Here is a 20,330-nt window from a genome sequence, read left to right as displayed (position 1 = left end):
TTCTTACACATTTCATCGGTTGTTTGTGCATGGTGAATGCTGAGCCGGGTGTGGTGCAGTTGGGACAGTCTGTGACGGAGCACGGGAGACACTTGCCCTCCTTCTGCAAGGAGCTGGGCATCTCCGACTTCAGGAAATATTCCTGGAGATGACAGGAAGTTGGTGATGTGGCAGAGAGGGGACATGGCAGACAATTTAGTTTATTGTACAAAATGGGAAATTTAATTTAGGCTCGTTTTCACAATAGTTCTTGAACTGTACCATTTTCTCCGTTTTCAGTTGAGGGTGTGATTGATATCACACATTTTTCGAAACTTTAAATAAACGGGACGACCAACAAGCCTGTCAGACACTGGCCTTTTTCACAGCAGACATTTTGACTTGTCATAGTGGGAAAAGCACAGGTGTTACTAATAACATTAACAATAGCTCTGTTCTATTAACCCAGTGAGCCAGCATGCACAATACGCACGACTGAACACAATGTGGCAATTTGGTGGGGAAAAACCCCCAAAACAAATCGTTAGGTCACTGCCAACACATCTGGGGAGGGGGCGTGGCGCTGCGAAGCAACTGCAGCCAATCATCTTGACAACATCTTGTGGGCAACAAGGCCACGCTAAAAGCACTTAATCTAATCCAGGCTTAATGACGCCTCTTGGCTGAGAAATCTCAGACTAAACAACAAGTCGTGTTGGATTTAGTGTTTCTGCTGTGGGCGTGCTACAATTTGGATCACATAGAACAAGACTTTTCCAAGCATTTCCCTGAATAAGAGCACTCCATTAGCTAAACATGTTCTTCTCTCCTGGTTTTTAAGTTATTTTGGATGGACCATAATCCATCAAATGCAAACAAGTAAGACTTGTAAGCAAAACCAGTTCAATTATATTCTTGCAAAAATACCCTATTGTATGTATGTATGTATGTATTGTAAGTCAGGAATGTTATAAAATCTGACAAAGAGTTAACCAACCATTGACTCTCCAGGAATCCCATTACAAGCACTAAGGCTTTGTTCAGACTGCAGGCAAATTAGTTTTGTTTCTCAAATCAGATCTGTAAGACAGACTGTCTGCACTTATTAGCAAGTGATCAGATCATATTTGTGTGTCCAGACATCACCAACCTTTCTGCGTGGTTTGCTGTGGTAACAATGTAGGCGTCGGAAACTACATACACTGGTGACGTGGCTTTCCAATGAAGAACCACGAGAAATGGTGATTATTATGGCCCATGTATATTCCTTAACACCACATTCACATTTAAATTTACGCAAGCAACCTGTGTAGTCTATAGCCCAACCACAAGGTTGGATATTTGGAGGAAGAGAAACTCGCAGTGGTGTGAAGATCATGTCGGCATGTGAGAAAAGGGACTTTCAAAACCACAGCAACATTCTGCTTCTCTTTAACAACCATAAAAACACCTGGACTCCTACATGAGAAGGCGGCTAAAGAAAACCAAGTGATGGAGGTTGTGGTGACAGGTCATCTTTATAAAACCACAAGGACGCACTTTATTTAACAAGAGGAAAGATTGGATGAAAAGACAAGAAGATGCTCATATTTTGTACTAGTTGCAAATATGTGGAGATGTTTGTGCATCATTGCATTGTAACAATAACAGATTTTACAGTGGCTGAATATGTAGCGGCCAGGTGCAAACATTACTGAACCTGCAGAAGCATTTAGGATGAGGAGTGAGGGGCACTGTGCGATTATGTCTTACCCCAGCCACTGTGAGGATGTGGCGGATGTTCTTAGTGATGATCAGGGAGGTCTTGGCACGAGTCACCGCCACATACAGCAGGTTCCACTCATCATCAGGAATGTTAGCTGAGCAGGGAAGAGGAGTATTCAAATGTTAACCACTTTTTAGACTGCCTTCAAAGTCAACTACTGATCAGTTTATTGAAACTTTCTCCTCAGGCTTTCTCCGTTTGTCCAAGTAAAAAAAAAAAAAAAATCATAACCATTTATAACCTAATTTTTTTTGCCTCTTTTTTTTTTTTTTTTTACTTTTAATTTATGAACATTTGTCACATTATAAAGGACAATAAGTAAATAGCAAATAAGAAACAAAGAAGCAAACAAATATGGTCATGGGATGATCAATAAATCAAGGCAAATTTGCCTAATTTAAAATAAAATATCACACTTGGTACAAGATCTGTCTCATTGGCTAAATAAATGATTTTGATTTTTTTTAACAAACAAAATCTCTTGATACAGATCCCTTAGAATTTTTAATTATTGTAACCAAGATACATACTGAGCAGGACATTTTACAGTGAAAAAATCAACTTGTCAGTGCTCTCTGGTGGAAAACCTATATAATGGTGACCATTTCTAAATTACCTCAAACCTATCTGCATTAAGCTAATTTCGGCCGATGAATTGGCCTTGCTCTACTCTCAGCCCTCTAACAATAGAACTAACTAACCAACAAACAGGAAACTAACCTCAAAACGAAAGAGGAAACAATAGTCGGAAATGGATACAGTTCCCCCTGTATAGGATAGGATTCCAAAGTGTCTACCAAAAACCTACAATGTAAAATATATGTAAAAAAGGAAAGAAACACACCGAACGAGAAGTCGGGATAGAAGTGCAGGTTGTGTCTCGAAGATGGAACCTTGACAAAGTCATCGGAGACCATCACAGTGTCGAACTCCAGACCTTTAGCCTTGTGGACTGTTCCGACTATGAAGTCTTGAACAAAACAGCAAACATCGGTAACAACCCATGACTGAGTCGAGTGCATTATACAGTTGACAGAAAAATTACTCATCAATATGAAATTGTAGTTTTGAGTTTCTTTTTCTTTAAATTCATTTCCACACATGGATGTCATTTAACTACATTTTAAAAACATAAAAAAAGTTTCCTGTTCCTGAGTGAATGTAAACAATTATTATTAACTATAAACAACTTAAACTATAAAAAAGCAGAAACAGAAAAACACTCTTCTTAAACGAATAAGGCTGGCAAGATTCTACATTTTTCTTACAGTCAACAAATCCCATGGAAAGACCAAAACTAACAAATGACTTGATCCAACTAATAAGTACTGTTTGTTTAGCCAAACCTGATTTATATCTTTTTTTCTGAGCCATAGAGCTCTGCTGTTGTTAGAATAATATCAATAAGCCGCACTGTTGCACTGGGTGACACATTCCTTCATTACCATGGACTCTGGAGTTTATTTTGTGTCAATTCCACATTCATTCTGCAGCTGAAAACAGTCCCAGACAATTACACCATTCACTCCCGTCTGAGCAACATTTGCTAAAAGCTACAGTGACGAGCTGTTTTAGGAAATTACTAAGCCTTTTTTTTAAAAAATAAAATGAAAGTATATATTTGTGATCTGTTTTATGATTTACATCTTCAGCAGGAACCGATAGGCTTGGGAAGTCAAAAAGTATTGAGAGACAGACTAACACACTGTTGGTTTTGTTTGATTTTCATGAGCCTTCTTGACAATAACAAAAAGGTATAAAATATCACTAGCCTTGTCCATTAAAAGATGCAGATTCATGGTCATGGAAGTCAAATTTACTTGCATGTTTCGGACCAAGACCTGACAGTGGCTGGGATTAGACATCATACACTGAGTCATATCTTAAGGCTAATCATTGACTTCCTTTTTCAAACTGTGTACAGTGCATCCGGAAAGTATTCACAGCGCTTCACATTTTGTTATGTTACAGCCTTATTCCAAAACTGATTAAATTCATTATTTTCCTCAAAATTCTACAAACAATACCCCATAATGACAACGTGAAAGAAGTTTGTTTGAAATCTTTGTAAATTTCTTAAAAAAAAAAAAAAAAAAAAAAAAAAAAAAAAAAAAAAATCACATGTACACAAGTATTCACAGCCTTTGCTCAATACTTTGTTGAAGCACCTTTGGCACCAATTACAGCCTCAAATCTTTTTGAGTATGATGCTACAAGCTTGGCACACCTATTTTTGGGCAGTTTCTCCCATTCTTCTTTGCAGGACCTCTCAAGCTCCATCAGGTTGGAGGTGGACCGTCGGTGCACAGCCATATTCAGATCTCTCCAGAGATGTTCAGTCGGGTTCAATCTGGGCTCTGGCTGGGCCACTCGAGGACATTCACAGAGTTGTCCTGTAGCCACTCCTTTGTTATCTTGGCTGTGTGCTTAGGGTCATTGTCCTGTTGGAAGATGAACCCTCGCCCCAGTCTGAGGTACAGAGCGCTCTGGAGCAGATTTTCATCAAGGATCTCTCTGTACATTGCTGCATTCAACTTTCCCCTCGATCCTGACTAGTCTCCCAGTTCCTGCCGCTGAAAAACATCCCTACAGCATGATGCTGCCACCACCATGCTTCACTGTAGGGATGGTATTGGCCAGGTGATGAGCGGTGCCTGGTTTCCTCCAGACGTGACGCTTGCCATTCAGGCCAAAGAGTTCAATCTTCGTTTCATCAGACCAGATAATTATTTAGTTTCTCATGGTCTGAGAGTCCTTCAGGTGCCTTTTGGCAAACTCCAGGCGGGCGGTCATGTGCCTTTTACTGAGGAGTGGCCTCCGTCTGGCCACTCTGCCACACAGGCCTGATTGGTGGAGTGCTGCAGAGATTGTTGTTCTTCTGGAAGGCTTTCCTCTCTCCACAGAGAAACGCTGGAGCTCTGTCAGAGTGACCATCGGGTTCCGATCAAGTTGTAGAAACATCTCAAGTATGATCAGTGGAAACAAGATGCACCGGAGCTCAAATTTGAGTGTCATGGCAAAGGCTGTGAATACTTATGTACATGTGATTTTTTTCATTTTTTATTTTTTAAGAAATTTGCAAAGATTTCAAACAAACTTCTTTCATGTAGTCATTATGGGGTTTTGTTTGTAGAATTTTGAGGAAAATAATGAATTTAATCTGTTTTGGAATAAGGCTGTAACATAACAAAATGAGGGAAAAGTGAAGCGCTGTGAATACTTTCCGGATGCACTGTATGTGTTACTTTGCTTGTGGATATGACTTTTTCCACTGACAACTTCAGATACAGTATACTAAACATACGCACATTAGCTAATGGTATAATCACAAAGCAACACTGTTTTACTTTAAAAGGTAATTTTAATTTTGTAATTTAATTTCACATTTAACATTTCATTTTTGAGGTTTGCCACTTCTGTGCTGTGTGTGAGTTAATAATTTAGTCTCCCTTGTAAGACTAGTACTTTTGTAAGGCCTTCATTTAAGTAATCAATTTAAGAATTTTTTTGCATACCTGCTTTGTGAAAGTCATTTTCAAAACACCTTTCCAGGCGCGTCACCAGTTCGGGGATTCGACTTCTGTATTTTTCAACAATGCTGAGTTTGGCCTCTAGCTCCCTGTCCTCGGTCTGCGTGACATACGCCTTCAGGGCCCAGAAGGCATTTCGATTTTTTTTGGCGAAGGAGCGAATAAGGGGATCCCTGATAACTGAAGGCAGAGCAAATTCATCAAAATGTCAAAAGAGTCAGTATTAAAAAAAACTGAAGAAAAACAAAAAAGGAAAGACCTCACAGGGTAAATAAGTGTGCATTTGTATGAATCTCACATTGTGGGTGTCGGCCTGGCCCTTGCATCAGCTGCCAGATGTCCTGGATCCTATTGAGGCCGATACCTTTGACACCCTGAAGGAAAAGGGAGACCTGTAAATCCCTCAATGTGGGGTTTTAAATCCTAGTTAGTTTTGCACTTACATTTACCTAATATTGTAAATTTTAATTTTGACTATTTTTATGCTAAAATTTACAAATATTCAATGTTTCCTCTCAAACTTTCTCAGGGTGGAAATCCATTGGACAATAAGGGTAAGCAACTCTTAAAGGCAGGATGAGCCTATTTAATGGTAATGAAACCCTGCTATACACATTCGGACTTTAAATGAACACTTTTTATTTAGCAGTAGGTTTCTTTTTTACATTTTGGGAAATACACTTTTTCGCTTCATGGTGGAAAGTTAAAAGAGAAGATATCACTCTCATATGTCCATTAAATATGGAGCTACAGCCAACAGCCAGCTAGCTGAGCTTAGCATAAACACAGGAAACAGCTAGCCTGGTTTTGTTTACATCTGCGAGTGTGTGTGTATAACACACTCACTCCTATGAAGTGGACCCGGCAGAGCGGGTTGGCATCGGTGAGCCGGACGGCTTCGCTGAACACACTGAGATTGCATCTTGACAAGATGGCCATCTTCCCCTGACAATGACTGACACCCGTCCTTATGGCTGCTTCAACCGTTTCTGCAGTCTCGTCACACACACCGCCTATAGAATGGACATGCAGCACACACAGACACGGCAAAAAAAAAAAAAAGAAAAGAAAAGAAAAAAGAGTGAAATCCTAATATTTTCATATTACATCAACTTCCAGGGCGTTATAATCATGTAGATTTTTGAAGAACCTTATATGTATTTCTAAGTAGACAACGCATAAAAAGTTTGTGGTATTTACTTTTTTGCTTTCCTCCAACTAGAATCTTCTGTACTCTCTTGCACACTTTGAGGATGGTGGCACCCACATAGGCAATCTCAGCACCAAACCGAAAGCTCTGGACAAAGACATCAGCAGCATGGAGGTTCATTTTACTGATCAACACTGAAATGCTGAGAGTTAAACACAAGACTCTCTTTATGTGACTGCCAGTATATGATTAGTATTCACCTCCTAATGAATACAGCCAGGTATACAGATTTCAACACACAGCAAATATGAGTGGGAGTGGACAGTGTTCCACAGACATTAGAACCTTGTTCTAATCAATGTCTTGGGACATTATATGCTTTAGTATCGTCAACATGTTGTTTTCCACTTTGTTTTTTTTCATTTGGGATGAATATGTTTTGAGTTTTGGCACTACAGTTCCCCATCATGCTTTGGGTCATGTAAACAGGAAGTAAGTTAGCTGTGGTAACACCTGAGCCCTGTTTGTGCAGCATGCCTTTAAGTCATTATTTCAATTGGTGGCCTGCGGGCCACATCCGGCCCAGAAGCAACCCCAGAGTGGCCCAGCATACATAAATCTGACAAAATAAGTAAATTACATATACAGTGTATAGAAGTAGCTAATGAGTGAGCCATCTCGCTTCCTTCTCATCTCAGTTGAGAGTTCCACATGCGCAGTACCGATCAGGCAGGATGGTTATGAATGTAGCGACACCACCATCATGTTTTTCACAAATCACTGTTTTCTCAGGTGAGTTCCGACCACACTTAGTAGCTTTTCAAAACATCTGGCTATTAACAGTCACAGGTAGGGAAGTGCTCTACTGAAAATATGTCTGTCAACCCTGAAATGTAAATTTGACAATGAAAACCGTCACTTTAACCCTGCCTGGACTGGCAAGTATTTGTTTATTTTACCGCCATCTCCAAACGCCTGCTATTTTTTTATTACATTCATTTGCATTTGTTTAAAATTTGTCATTACCAAAAAACAAAAAGAAGGTTTTAAATAGGCTGCTGAAAATGTCTGGCCTATCTACATTTCCTGGTTTTAAAATCTGGCCCACTTGAATTTGTAATTGAATAGCCCTACTTTAAGTTATTAGGAGCATTTTAATTTTAAACTGACTTATGGACACAATAGACATTTAATATGCCGATATAACTGGAAAGAGTAAGCTGAGCTGATTCTAGAAGTATATGTATGATGTATGCATGTTCTAGTTTGGCCAATTTATGGCACAGATTTTTTTTTTTTTATACACAAAATGCCTAAATCAACATTTTTCGTCCAATCCCATGGACAGAAAAAGATATGTTAGATAGGTGTGAGCTGTACAGAGACGGTATGGTGGATCTTTATTTAGATAACATAACATGCAACACTTTTTTATATATTTGCAATATGACAAAAATAAATCTGATTTCTCTGGATAAAAAATTCACTGCCCATAACTGCTTCTGTGCAAATGTTACCTCTATTTGTGTGTGTAATTGTGTATACCTGTGTCAGGTAGTAGATGTGTGTGTGGTCGACAGTGTGCAGGGCATTGACGGCTCCTTTGAAGGTGTAGATCTGCTGGTGAGGATCTCCAACCAGGATTTTCCCACAGCGCTGAGAGAGAAGCACATCCATGATGGCTGGGAGGGCGGGAAGGAAGGAAGATTTCCCAATGTTAAGCAAAATAATCACAATTATGCTTTTCCACAATCCTGCAGGACTGCGTAACAGTTACTGCATCATTACCTGGAGTGCAGTCCTGGGCCTCATCGATGAAGAGGACATCGTATTGGTCAGACAACTGGGGCTTCGGGATTTGGAGCTGCCATAACTTGAGGTAACCTGGGAATGAAAAATTCCGTTGACCAACCTGTCTAATATTAAAAACAGAATCACTTATATTCATTTCACTCATTCACAGTTGGCGTACCATCGTGGGTCATGTAGAAGGCGTCATGTTTTTTCTCATTGAGATCCTTCATTTTATTCCAGATTGTCTGCGCGTCGTGGACAAACAACTAGGATTGCACAATAAAAGACAGATCAAATGTGACTTTGCAGTGCTCTTGCTCTTATTATTTACTCACACTAAAAAAAAAAAAAGTACAGTGTCACTTAACTTGTATACATTAATGTGTTCATACCTGTTTTTCACTTTCTTCTATAACCACCCTGTGGCGCTTCTTGATTATGCGGGTGCTGGGGACATGCCTGGTAGTGATAGTCTGGTCCGTTGAAGCCATGAAGGTGTTGAGAGTTGTGGCCACCACTTTGGCTTTGGCAAAGCCACCGCGGCCTTCAGGCAGAACAGAGTTGAGAGCGAATGGCTTCAGGTTAAAGGTCAGCTTCTGACAGGAATGGTAGCTGCCACAAGGAAGATTTACAAAAGCACAACAAGTGAAGTGGTAATATGGAAAATCTTCCAAAAAAAAAAAGAAAAAAAAAAAGGAGATGTATCATTGATAACAGTAAAGAGCAGTTTGTTCTGTGGTATATTTTCTTTCAGTGATAAAACAGATGTCAAGTGTGGGCGGAAAGTGGGCAGAAATCAGTTAAGCAGACATTCCAGCAGGCACTGCATTATGGTTAAAATTGTCCAGAAAGCCTTTTTTCTAACATGAAGAAAGTTACATGATGGAGGCCAGTAAGTGTCTTTTTATACACGCTCTTCTCTCTGATCCAAATAAAACAATGAGGGATCAAACTTGATATGAGAGATGATAAAATTAAAATTTAAAAAAAAAAAGAAAAAAGAACTGGAGACCAAGATCATTAATAAACTAAAATTTCCAAGTGAATACAGCATACAGATTTGAATTACTTTAACTTCTAAGTTGGATAAACTCAAAGCCAAAACTTCTGAAATTAAGTTAAATGGTCTAACTCAAAAATTTCTTTAAGTTTATTGTTGTTTGTTTGTTGAAATTTTGAGTTTTCTCAACTTGGTTTACAGTGTACAGAGTTCCATGACATTTGATTGACAAGTATGTCTTTAAAGTGTTAAATGCTCATGGACAGAAACACTGATTTTACTGTTGTAAGTGTCCGAAATACAGTGAGTCTATGTTACCCTGTGTTACTTGCTACACTACATTCTTTATGCTCACTTTTCCATAATGCTTTATTATAGGTTTCTTCACCTACCCTTGTTCAACTGAATTGAGAGGCATAACTTTCCGTGTGCACGTCACTGATGGGGCATTTACTGGCAGCACTGTTATCTTGGTGCTCTAGATCAGACTAGAATGAATACTTAACAGCACGTAGGGTATATTTGTAAGTTATGATATTACAGATTTAATATCCAAATAATTAAGAGAGCAAAAAAACATGGCACAGCCACCTCTTTTTCTCCACAGTCTGTATTTATGAACACAAAAACTGAAATCTTTGACTGTCACTGAGAGGAAACTTAGGTTTTCACCTCCTCCCAACTTTGTTGAAGGCCAACGAGTGGACAGTCTTGCAGTCCACATTTCTGGGAAAGCGGCGCTGCGCCTCACTGGCCACTGACTTGTTGAAGGCCACATACAGGAAGCGGAGGTGTGGTCGCCGCTCAGCGTACTTTACCAATGTGGTTGTCTTCCCTGTACCTGTGGCAGACAGCACGGACCATTCAGCTATGACACTATGACCCCTGATCTGCATGGCTGGCCCACATCACACCTTACACAGTAGCAGTGATGGAACTGATTATCTTTCAACATTTACAGGCTATGTGCAAGTTTCAAAATGGAACACTCAAAACTTTTGAACACAATTTTATTTCAACATGCAACTGCATTTAAGGAGAGAAACAACATTACCACATTTCAGATATGATGAAACAAAACATGTTTCACATTATATCACTATATCTATTCTTCCTTAACTTTACAGCCAACATGGAACCCAAAGTAGCCTGTCATTGCCTGGTAAAAACCCTTTGGGTCCCTGAAAGTTTAGAGATGGATGTCCCCTTGTGGTGATAGCTGCCACTGTACCTGCAAAAGCCACAATCTTGACCACATGGTCTTTCTGGATGTCGTGACTGAGGATCTGCTGCTGTTCATGTGTGAGATGAATCTCAGGCTGCCTAGCAGAAACACACACACACAGAATGACGACTGTTAAAAAGCTAAACCTCCTCAGATATCCATTACTTTAGTCCAATTCCTGTTGACTTAGTGTTGCGTGACTAGCATGAAATGACGGAGTTGTGTAAATACACTTTACTTGCCATACAAACAAAATGAAAACCTATATGGAATAAACATCGTATTCAGTCCTTGACCCCTTTTCACCCTATAGACCTAAGTGGGTCCATCGTTATGAAGAAATTAAGGGTGATAAACAAAACAGGCTGTTCTTATTTCTCATGCACATCAGCGAAACTAATGCATTTTGGTCCTCACCCACTCTGACTGGAGCTGACTGAAAAGGGGCCGTTCTCCATCAGGTGAAGTACGTAGTAGATGTTGTAATGCAGCCTGCAGAGACCGAAAAGAAAAGAATGGTAGGGAGGCTGACAAGAATGATATGGAAATTTAACTTTCTGACATTTGTAGCTCTTACCTGTTACTAATCTGGATGTTGCTCCTCTTTAAGGCGAGCAACATCATGGCCATGTGACTGAGGTACTCCGTGATGGCGGTGTCTGACATGCAGCTAGTGAGTAGAGACACCAAGGCCTGCACGTCAACAACACTCTCACTTAGGATCAATATGACAGCCATGGCCGCGTACGGGTTGGGACCCTGGAAATTGGACACGATTGATGTTAAGACCTTAAACTTTTAGTTAAGATCTATAGTGGTCAAGTACACACTGTGAACTAAATTTTTCTCCATATGATTACCAGAGGACCTTTGTGTATTTGTGCGTGTGAGTCATACCTCAATGCCAAGGTTAAAGCACTTCTGAATATCAGGAAGACGTAATCTGATGGAGGCCTCAGCCTGAGGAAAAAGGCGATGTCTCTTAACACACTCCAGAACGTCCTCTGGCCTGACCCACTCTCCAACCTTATGCTGGGCCATTAAACTGACCAAAAACACACACAGACAAGATAATTACCACAGTGAACATTTTAAAAACTATGCATGCCAGCCTTCCCGTACTTTTGTTGTTGGTCATTTTAAATAATTATACTTCATTACTTAAATGGAGCTCTGATCCACAGTGGCTCACAGTGAAACCAAGATCAGAAAAAAGCTGACACACACACACACACACACACACACACACACACACACACACACACACACAGAGGCCACAGCAAAGAGATGTAGATTTAATTTTACTCAAGTATATTTCAATGCTCGTTATCCATAAGTGCAACAAAATCCATCAGTAAGGGAGATAGTAAGAGCAATTTATAAAACACCTGTTGAACGAGCATGATCATAAACTTAAATGCATAAATGCAACGTCTATGACCGCAGTCAACTCCTAGTCCCCTTTTCATCCACATGGTATGTTTTACACAGTCATATGGAGCTTGTTATGCTAGTAGCGAATTGTTATGAACTAGCAAAAAGTTAACACTAATTGTATAGAATTAGTAGTATTCTAGGGATAGTGACCACTCTCTGAACATTGGTGTTGTAGTAGAAAAATAAAGTTGTCAATCAAATATATATTTATTATCCTCTTCACATTTTTGCATTTGTAAGATTAATGTTATCGGTTATCATATTGGTATCAGTCACAACAAACAGATAATTACTGGTTATCATTATTGGCAGTGAAATTCCATATTAGTGCATCTCTAATACAAACAATACAGAGACTCTTCTTTGCGTATGTATTGTTACAGAAATGTGTCTTACTGAGGAAATGCAGACTTACACAACAAGGTATCGTATGCTGTGCTGTGATGATGCTGGATCTCTAATGCGGCTGTTCTTCAGGATGGAGAAGATCTCCAGCACTGTATTCTTCTCCCTCATCATGTAGCGGAAGTACTGTTTCTTGAAGGGGACAAACTGTGCAACAGAACACAAACACACAACAACTAAGTTAATTTGATGAGCTTTAAGTACACACTCGCCCCCTTTAATATTATCATTGTACGATAATTAACTTCAACATTAACCCCTTCCATGCTGCAAATATATAACTCTGTGGTTTGTTTAACCTTGGTGTCCTGGACGATGTTCCTCCAGCGATGGCAGACAAGGCTGACATTGCGGTAGAGGTCCTTGGCAGGGACTAGGCACAGCACTTGCCTCAGCACTTCCTCTGGAAGGTCATCCATGCAACCCTGGGGCTGCAGCAGGACCTTGCTGCTGCCGAAGAGCCCATAGTGGGCGTCTGGGAGGGCCTCCACCTCCTCCTCATTGTGAAAATCACTGTTACATTGGGCAAATTCATCATCATCCCCAAACATCTCTGCTGTCATTCCCTCCAGATAATCCACCACCTCCTCCTGCTTTGTCTCAAGCTCCGGAACCATCGCAGCAGCTAACAGGCTTACATCATCAACCTCCTCTTCCTCCTCTGCTTCAGGTTCTGGCGCCATTGCACCAGCTAACAGGCTGACATATTCATCCTCCTCTTTCACAACCTTTGGCTCTTCTTTGGGAAAAAGCTCTCTACTGAGTTCATTTGTGCATGTGGACGAGCATGGCTGGGAGGATTTGTGCAGACTGGAACTGATGACTCCAGTCACAGAGAAGAAGTCGCCGATGCCCTTCTGTTGTCCCGCAGGACTTCCTGAGGCAGATGCTGATGGTTGGAGTTGGAGAGAAGATTCAGAGTCTGACATTATTTTATTTTTTTTTTTTACTTCCTACCAAAGAATGGTGAGGAAAAAATGGGCTAGTCAGGACATTTACTGGACAAAATAATAACTTCATATTTTCATGCACAGATGTTGCCCTGTCTGCTATCAGTGTTATTTTGAGTATACTCAGATTTACAGCAGATTACCACACTTCCGTCGCTTGGTGGGTGTCCTGGGGTAAAGCCGCAGGTTAGGGTTGCGGTTGTCCTGGCCATAGTTGACAGCGTGGGGCTGGGTGAGGGCATCAGTTCCCTCTGCACTTCGTCCCAGTTCATCACACTCCGCTGCATTCAGGTGCCTCCTTTTGACCTTCCCTAGGAAACCACACAACATTCAGTGAGCACAACACAAACCACTGTATTAGGATTGTCTTCACACAACGCCAGCCGTTCTTTAATGTTCCTATCTACAATGGTATGTACACTGTTCAGTCATTAAAGTGCTTGGGTTAAACAAACATGCCAGTTTCTACTGTGCATTATCATTTTGACTAATTACCAGCCAGTCCTATCCTTTGATAAGACGTTGGTTTCCCCTCTTTATTCTACACAGTGATTTTTTTCCTCAAAACAACCTTTTAAGAAGTGCCAAATCAACTACAAACCTACGAAGTGTGAATTGTTAATAAGAGGTTAGAGTCCTATTATAGTCCAAATGTAGTGCCAAAGACTTTTGCACCCTGAAAAACAAGTTATTAAGGAAAGCACCGAATTTGTCCTTTTATGGCTGTGAAAATGATCAACTTTGTAACGTCTGTGTCAAAGTTTAGAGTTACCGTCCGTTACCAGTATCCAATTCAAATGCCTGACAGAATTCACTACATACTAGTTAGCTAGCTATAGTTAGAGCTAAAAGGTATGCAACTACAACTTAGCGGTTAGTTATATGACAGTCTCCCGTGGATGGCACACACAGTATCTTTGGCTACTGGCCTTATTGACTGTTAACTTACCTTTAACAGACACCTCCATCTTCGTGTCCAGTGCATCCGTCTTTTAGTAACAAAGCTATGTAATTTAACCTAACGTTAATGATTCTGAATTTGTTAAAAGAAAGTTAAAACTTAACTAGCGTTAAGCAGAAATGCCGTCGTCGTAGCGTGTAGGCCTACAAAAATACAGAATGGAACCGTCAGCGCTACTAACCAAACATTAGTAAACAACGACTGTTTTCCCGTACGTTTGCAACCACCGACCTGTCGTAAACTCAAGTGTGCAGCAACCGTCAATATCAACAAAGTAACTAACGTTAATACTGACTTCATGTTGTATTTCCCGTACTGGAAAATATGTACTGTTCCTTGCTTCCAAGTAGCTAGCTATGATTGAAGTAGATGTTCCTAATGTTTTGAGGAAGCCACGTGATTGGCCGGCTCTTCTTCTTCTTTGAATTTTATTGGCGGTAGGCAAACTATGGGTGCATTATCGCGACCAATTGGACAGCAGCATAGATAGAAAACAAAAGTAATACGTGCTTTGATATTAAACGAAGTTAGTTGAATTAATAGAATGCTTTCTAAATGTATCACAGGACTCTCCGATCACTGTCTGGTTCATCTTCTTCCAATTTACAGACAGAAACTCGAATCCGCTAAGGCTGTGCCGTGGTCAAGACTGTAGAGAAACCCTCCTGCGTGAAAACCTCTGCTGACCAGCCGGTCCCCATCTTCAACAGATCACTGGAGCTGAGTGAAGTCCCCTCCTGCATTAAATGCTCAACTATCACCCCGGTCCCCAAGAAACCCCCTACATTGCAATCATCCAGTCTGTTCTCAGCACATCCATCACCGTCAGGTTTGGATCAGCCACCAAAAAGGGCAGAAACAGACTACAGCGGACAGTCAGCACTACAGAAAAAAAATCATAGGTGCTAACCTGCCCTCCATTCAGGACTTATACAGGAAACGAGCAGTTTTATACTACTAATGTAGCATGTCATAGACTTACATACACTTAAATAAGTACTTTCCCTTCTTTCGTTCGCTCAGTTGTTGCTGACAAGTGAGTTTGAGACAGAATCACATATTAGAGCAAAGGTAGTATCACATTTATTCACTGGTCAGTACTCTCTAGTTGCTATGAAGTACAGCATCAATGTCCAGTTAACTGCACTATAACAAAGCTGGGACGCAGCATGAATTGTTTCCTATTAATCTGTTATTTTCTTTATCAATACAGTACAAGAGAAAGTGTTAATACTGTTGTTAATAAACCAATCAAATACTGTATGTAACTATTACCACAATGCTTGAGTTATTTTGTGACTAATGGCTCCTCTACTTCCTCTTAAGTTAGTGAGTGAATTTCTTCTTTTCACAGGATGCCTTTAGACAAAGTCCAGAAGGAGGATGTGAGCTTGCACAATTCAGCTGTCCGTTGCTTTCGGGTTCTGTGGATTGACTGATCTCTGTATGATGTTAAATGTTGGTGCAATAATTCCGACGGACTGACACCAAAATCTGTGACCGCTGACGTTTTCCAAGAGAAACAGAAGAATACAATAAACTGAATGAAGCAAGAACTGCAACGTACTTCACCAATAGCCAGTTTTTCATAGGAAAAGTGTTTAAAGGTTGATTGTTTGCTCCCATTAAGTCAGCAAAACAGTATGCTAGCACATGTAAAGGAATGTCTTACAATCACTAAATAAAAATTACAAACAAACTGCATCTTGTCACACTACTCGTAATCTCATAAAAACCTGGGAATGACTATTTGCCACTTAAGGCATACAAGACTACAGCGTGAAACATATTCTGAGTTAAGTGTACAAAGAACTGGCCACCAGAGTGTGTTTCAGGCCTTGAGGTGTGTGGTAGTACCTCCGTACTGAGGACAAAAAGTGGTCCAGTACATGTAGTGTAAACAGGGCTCCTTCATAGGTTCAGTTTCTGGAACAAAGGCCTTTTCAAGACTTTGAGCTCATAATTTGATTTCAAGATTTTTGTGTTTAGTATGATTTGCACACAGTTGTATTGTGTCTTCTAACTGCCATATTGCTCTATGGGTGGTCATTACACTTCATAGAAACAAATATTAAAATACGAGGTTACATGGAGTCTAAAATTGCAACTTTTCATACAATTCCTTATTACAATTTGTACGTCCTCTATTTCCTTTTCATGACTAATTTTCCAGTCCTGTGTAGGAGCCCTATGTAACAGAAAAGACTCTTTCTTCCACTCATTCTCATCCTGGACATTTTGCTTCACTGCTTCAGGAGAGGGAGCTCCCTCGGCTTAAAGAAGGCCTGAACCATCCCCATGGCAAAGATGTACACTTTAGCGTCCACCACGATTTTTTCTTTCTTCAGCAGATCTGCGGGATAAAAACAAACCAAGTGTCAGCTAGTGTGTTTGGGACGGTCTGAATGCTTGTATGGCTCACATGATAACATCTCAGCCTCACCATCTATTTTCGTCTGGAATTCGTCAAGTGGCAAAAGAACGACTTCAACAAATTCTGGAAAGGGAGGATAAAGTCTTGTGTGATGAATTGCTTTATTAGAGGAAAGGATTATTTCTGATATAATAAGGAACATAACTCACCTCCGTCACCTGTGGAAGAATAAAAGAACAAGATTATTCAACATGTTTTTTTTTTTTAATTACAGACAAATGTATTCTTAAAATACAGCATAGTAGGCATGAGCCTTATGGCAATGTTTAGAAGACACGGGGCCTCATGCAAAAACATTTTCGCATTCTTATCATAAATCTCTTATTTTTTCTGTGAGGTTTCGGGTGTTTCAAGTCAGATTCAATAAACCCTGTCACTGTAACTTCACAAACTTCTTGTAAGTTGCATGTTTCAACTTGCTGAATGCCACCCGTTCATAAGTAGGTGCACATTTGGGAGATTTCATCATTAACCTAACACACCTCATGTGTCAACTGTCTGAGTTTTTAAAAGTCTTGTAGTCTACACTAGGCTAGTTCAATAAAAACAAAAAAAATGACCCAAGAGTAAAAAGAAGACTTTCAAACTACCGACCTTTAAGAAATCTGTCTGTTGAAAACGGACAGTGGCTGTATTAGGGGACCCCCAAATAAAATATTTCTACAGCTGTCAGCAGCGTGTCATTGCAGAGTGTACTGTGACAGAAATAAAGATGGTCTGACGTGAAGTTAGAAGCCAAAACATGACTTGACTGAAAGCAGTGCATAAGGAGTCGGCCAAATCGAACTGACAGTCTCTGGACAGAGACCTACATAAAGACCCAGAGGCAGCTGCTGCAGTGAGAGCATTTTTCCTAACAACGACAAAATACTTGCCTATAAAATCTACAAATAAAACCCTTTAGTTGAACCCCTCAGTAAACTGGAAAGCCATAATGCACACCACACAGATGAAATATTACTTTTACATTAAGTTTTATTTGTTTGTTTGTTTTAGTTGATCTCGGTAACATATTTAAGGTCCATGTCAGTTCAGATTGAGCCATTCTAATCCTTAAGACTAAATCCCCATTCGGACAGGATTAATATTACAGCTGAAGGTGAGTAATAAAACATTTCGACCCGGATGGCATTGTAGCCACTGGAGCAGGAGCTGCTTCTATAATAGACAACAGGAAAACCACGTGACCCTCATCACCGTGAGCTTAGTATTAATAATAATAATAATCATCATCATCTACTGGTAATTATTTAGCTGCAACTTAATCATTAACACACAGCTGCAAACTACCTAAATGTGTCTGTCTGCATGTCGATAAGGCTGTTTGTACAGTAAGAAAGAGACAGGTATCTGCAACTGTGTTTAACACATGTAGTTCACTGCAAATAAGGGAAGCAAATAAATGAATTACTAAGTGTATAACAGAGGCAGTCTTCTCACCGAGCTGTTGCGTTGGGTTGATATTCTCCATTTCGTCTCCATTGATGTTGACCATGACCATCTGGGTTGTGCAGTTAGACAGTCCGGGGTCCAGACAGGTCACTGCGATCAAAACAACAATAACGTTACTACTTGCATTACAACTTCCTAAGCTAAAAATGAGTGGGGGACCTCTTTTCACGTTGCACCGCTGACCCCTGAACCTCTCTGCCACACACAGGAGATAAGACACAGCCAAGAGAGGCAGCTAATGCAATCAAGTGTACGGCTCGTCTTTGTGCGATGATACCTGGAGTGATTCCTACTACTTCCCCTTTGTAGCCGGTTTCTTCTTTTAGCTCCCTCAGCGCAGCGGCCTCCGCACTTTCCCCCTCGTCAATCAACCCTGAGCACAGCAGAGACAACATTCTAAGTGTCAGAAAACACAGATATGTAGCGTCAATAGTTAACAAAAGTCCTAACAGCCCCATTGTGTGGGTGAAAGAATCAAACACGTAAAATGTTTCGGGGACTAAGGAACAAAACTACATTACGTGAAAAGTTGGATATCAAATTTAAGGACTTTTCAATCATTTTCAGGGTCTGTTTTGGTGAAATTCAGGACCAGTATTGGTAAGTAGTGGGGTATGACAACGTCTACAGAGAGCGTTGGAGGAATCCACGAAAAACTTTCTGACCTGCAGGAAACTCCAGAGTGCAGCATCCCATAGGAGGACGAAACTGCTTCACCATCACTACGCAGTCTTTATGGAGCGTCCGTTTCAGCAGGGCGATGATTCCAACACCTGCAGGAAAAGTGCGTCAGAGCCTGTACAACTCCAGCGCAAGCGCGACTGACAAAACCAAACAGAGACACTCACCGTCCGCTTCTGTGTTGGTTCGTCTCGTTGTCCTTTTCACGGTCTCCCAGGTTCTGGCGGATGAAAACAGGGAGTGAAACTGTATGCAGGAAACTTGTGTGATTGTGTAGTCATGTCAGCCAAAGACCGAACAGAACAGTACCTGGTGTTTCCAGCAGGGTCCACGTATGTCGTCTTCTCCAGCTTCGCCCACTTTCCTGCTGTAATGAGCTACAGGCACAGAGCGTAAACACACCAGGCTAAGATGACTGATCTAAACGGCACCAAACGCGACATGCTGCTCTGTAATCACAATGCTTTTCAGCTAAACTGCTCAGTAAAGAAACAAAAACTCTGAAATTACAATGTGAGCTACAACTCTACTAATCTTACCCAACTGCAACAACCAACAGTGGAAACTTCTTACAGAGGAGCATTTATGTGGTATACTGAAAGGCTGTTATTGTATAAGTCAAATGGCTAATCAAAAGACTGTGAAATAGCCATAAGTAAACGATGCATCATTCAGCAGTGTGGATTTTGCATCATTGTGCATAGACAGACCAGAGCTGATTCCACAGTCTCTGCACCAGTTTTATCAAAACTATAAGGTCATGCTAAGATGAAACTATTACTATAAACTGACGTATCAGGTGATTAGGCAGACCTGTACAAGCTTGTGAAGCTTACACTTATAGAATAATAATAATAATCAGTATTACTTGAGATTTGTTGATTCAGTAATGAAGTCCAACACTAACTGCAGCCAAAGGAATGCATATGACAAAGTCTCAATAAAAGTGCACATTATAGGCCTCACAAAGACATGATTTATTGCTGTGCTATTGTATTAAATAGCATTTTGCAGGTGTAGCTATTAAACCTCTCAGTGTACATTACAGCTTTTTAAAGCGTTTTAACGGACAAATCCCGTACGAACCACTAAAAAAAACAGACGTACCTCTTCTTTCACTATGTGTGGAGCAGTAATCACTTTCGGTTCTTCAGAGTTGCTCATTTTCAATATCTGGACAACTGAAAACGGAGGAAAGTCGAGTCAGAAAGTTATAGCCACCATTTCAATGCTGACGAGACTTGAGGTTTCCGATCATGAGTTGCTCAATTAAATTAGCTGCTACAGAAGGCAACGCTAACGAAGTTCCACCACTAGCCCAGTTACATTTCCACATTTAGCTTTTGTGTTTCTTTGTTTCTTTTACGGTCGCTAGCTGCTTTACACGAAACAATGCCACCGGGTTTCGTAGCTCGTGTGTTTTAAACTTTAAACAATCATTTAAAATGGAAAAAAACTAAACTTAACTCACGTGAAATCCCAACCGTGTGTAAGTAGTAGTAAAGATGGTATAGAAGTAGGGAGGAGTCACTCTGCCACTACTTCCGGGTACCGCAAAACGTCACCG

The 20,330-nt window shown here is 40.4% G+C and overlaps 2 protein-coding genes and 1 long non-coding RNA gene across 4 annotated transcripts in view; 1 reads left to right on the top strand and 2 right to left on the bottom strand.

Annotated features, from left to right (window-relative positions):
* fbxo18 (F-box DNA helicase 1) overlaps nucleotides 1–14,811 on the bottom strand; it is a 17,693-nt gene extending 2,882 nt beyond the window's left edge. Inside the window, exons 1-21 of one of the 2 annotated variants that reach the window (XM_044186414.1) lie at nucleotides 14,428–14,811; nucleotides 14,185–14,339; nucleotides 13,379–13,546; nucleotides 12,585–13,174; nucleotides 12,296–12,432; nucleotides 11,341–11,488; nucleotides 11,021–11,202; nucleotides 10,861–10,935; nucleotides 10,450–10,541; nucleotides 9,891–10,059; nucleotides 8,611–8,830; nucleotides 8,397–8,484; nucleotides 8,213–8,308; nucleotides 7,970–8,106; nucleotides 6,475–6,571; nucleotides 6,121–6,287; nucleotides 5,573–5,648; nucleotides 5,260–5,454; nucleotides 2,589–2,714; nucleotides 1,732–1,838; nucleotides 8–142 (exon numbers count right to left, since the gene is read on the bottom strand). In XM_044186414.1, the coding sequence (XP_044042349.1) occupies nucleotides 8–142; nucleotides 1,732–1,838; nucleotides 2,589–2,714; nucleotides 5,260–5,454; nucleotides 5,573–5,648; nucleotides 6,121–6,287; nucleotides 6,475–6,571; nucleotides 7,970–8,106; nucleotides 8,213–8,308; nucleotides 8,397–8,484; nucleotides 8,611–8,830; nucleotides 9,891–10,059; nucleotides 10,450–10,541; nucleotides 10,861–10,935; nucleotides 11,021–11,202; nucleotides 11,341–11,488; nucleotides 12,296–12,432; nucleotides 12,585–13,174; nucleotides 13,379–13,546; nucleotides 14,185–14,203 (3,024 nt within the window). In that variant the 5' untranslated portion in view covers nucleotides 14,204–14,339; nucleotides 14,428–14,811. Of the gene's footprint in view, nucleotides 1–7; nucleotides 143–1,731; nucleotides 1,839–2,588; nucleotides 2,715–5,259; nucleotides 5,455–5,572; nucleotides 5,649–6,120; nucleotides 6,288–6,474; nucleotides 6,572–7,969; nucleotides 8,107–8,212; nucleotides 8,309–8,396; nucleotides 8,485–8,610; nucleotides 8,831–9,890; nucleotides 10,060–10,449; nucleotides 10,542–10,860; nucleotides 10,936–11,020; nucleotides 11,203–11,340; nucleotides 11,489–12,295; nucleotides 12,433–12,584; nucleotides 13,175–13,378; nucleotides 13,547–14,184 lie in introns of both variants that reach the window. The other variant, XM_044186415.1, reaches the window with a different exon arrangement.
* LOC122871380 lies at nucleotides 13,596–15,765 on the top strand. The gene is made up of 2 exons (XR_006376857.1): nucleotides 13,596–13,646; nucleotides 14,806–15,765. It is a non-coding gene; the product is annotated as an uncharacterized LOC122871380 (long non-coding RNA).
* Nucleotides 15,257–20,330, bottom strand: nudt5 (nudix (nucleoside diphosphate linked moiety X)-type motif 5). Its single transcript, XM_044186426.1, has 10 exons — nucleotides 20,235–20,330; nucleotides 19,871–19,944; nucleotides 19,073–19,140; nucleotides 18,931–18,983; nucleotides 18,748–18,855; nucleotides 18,360–18,455; nucleotides 18,071–18,172; nucleotides 16,780–16,788; nucleotides 16,640–16,693; nucleotides 15,257–16,549 (listed from the first exon to the last, which is right to left on the bottom strand). Exons 2-10 carry the CDS (start codon nucleotides 19,925–19,927, stop codon nucleotides 16,440–16,442), a joined length of 657 nt encoding a protein of 218 aa, XP_044042361.1. The 5' UTR covers nucleotides 19,928–19,944; nucleotides 20,235–20,330; the 3' UTR covers nucleotides 15,257–16,439.

Source organism: Siniperca chuatsi, linkage group LG23 (genome assembly GCF_020085105.1).
Source record: "Siniperca chuatsi isolate FFG_IHB_CAS linkage group LG23, ASM2008510v1, whole genome shotgun sequence".
Classification (NCBI taxonomy): domain Eukaryota; kingdom Metazoa; phylum Chordata; class Actinopteri; order Centrarchiformes; family Sinipercidae; genus Siniperca; species Siniperca chuatsi.
Note: the sequence above shows the minus strand (reverse complement) of the source record. Positions and strands in the feature narration are given on the sequence as shown.

Bases quoted from the DNA above. Each gene is read 5' to 3' on its own strand.
- nudt5 (XM_044186426.1), bottom strand. From the start codon at position 19,927: ATGAGCAACTCTGAAGAACCGAAAGTGATTACTGCTCCACACATAGTG. The intron at 19,141-19,870 runs GTACGTCTGTTT...CTGTGCCTGTAG, and splicing joins CACACATAGTGAAAGAAGAG to CTCATTACAGCAGGAAAGTG. The intron at 16,550-16,639 runs GTGAGGCTGAGA...TTTATCCCGCAG, and splicing joins ATTCCAGACGAAAATAGATG to ATCTGCTGAAGAAAGAAAAA.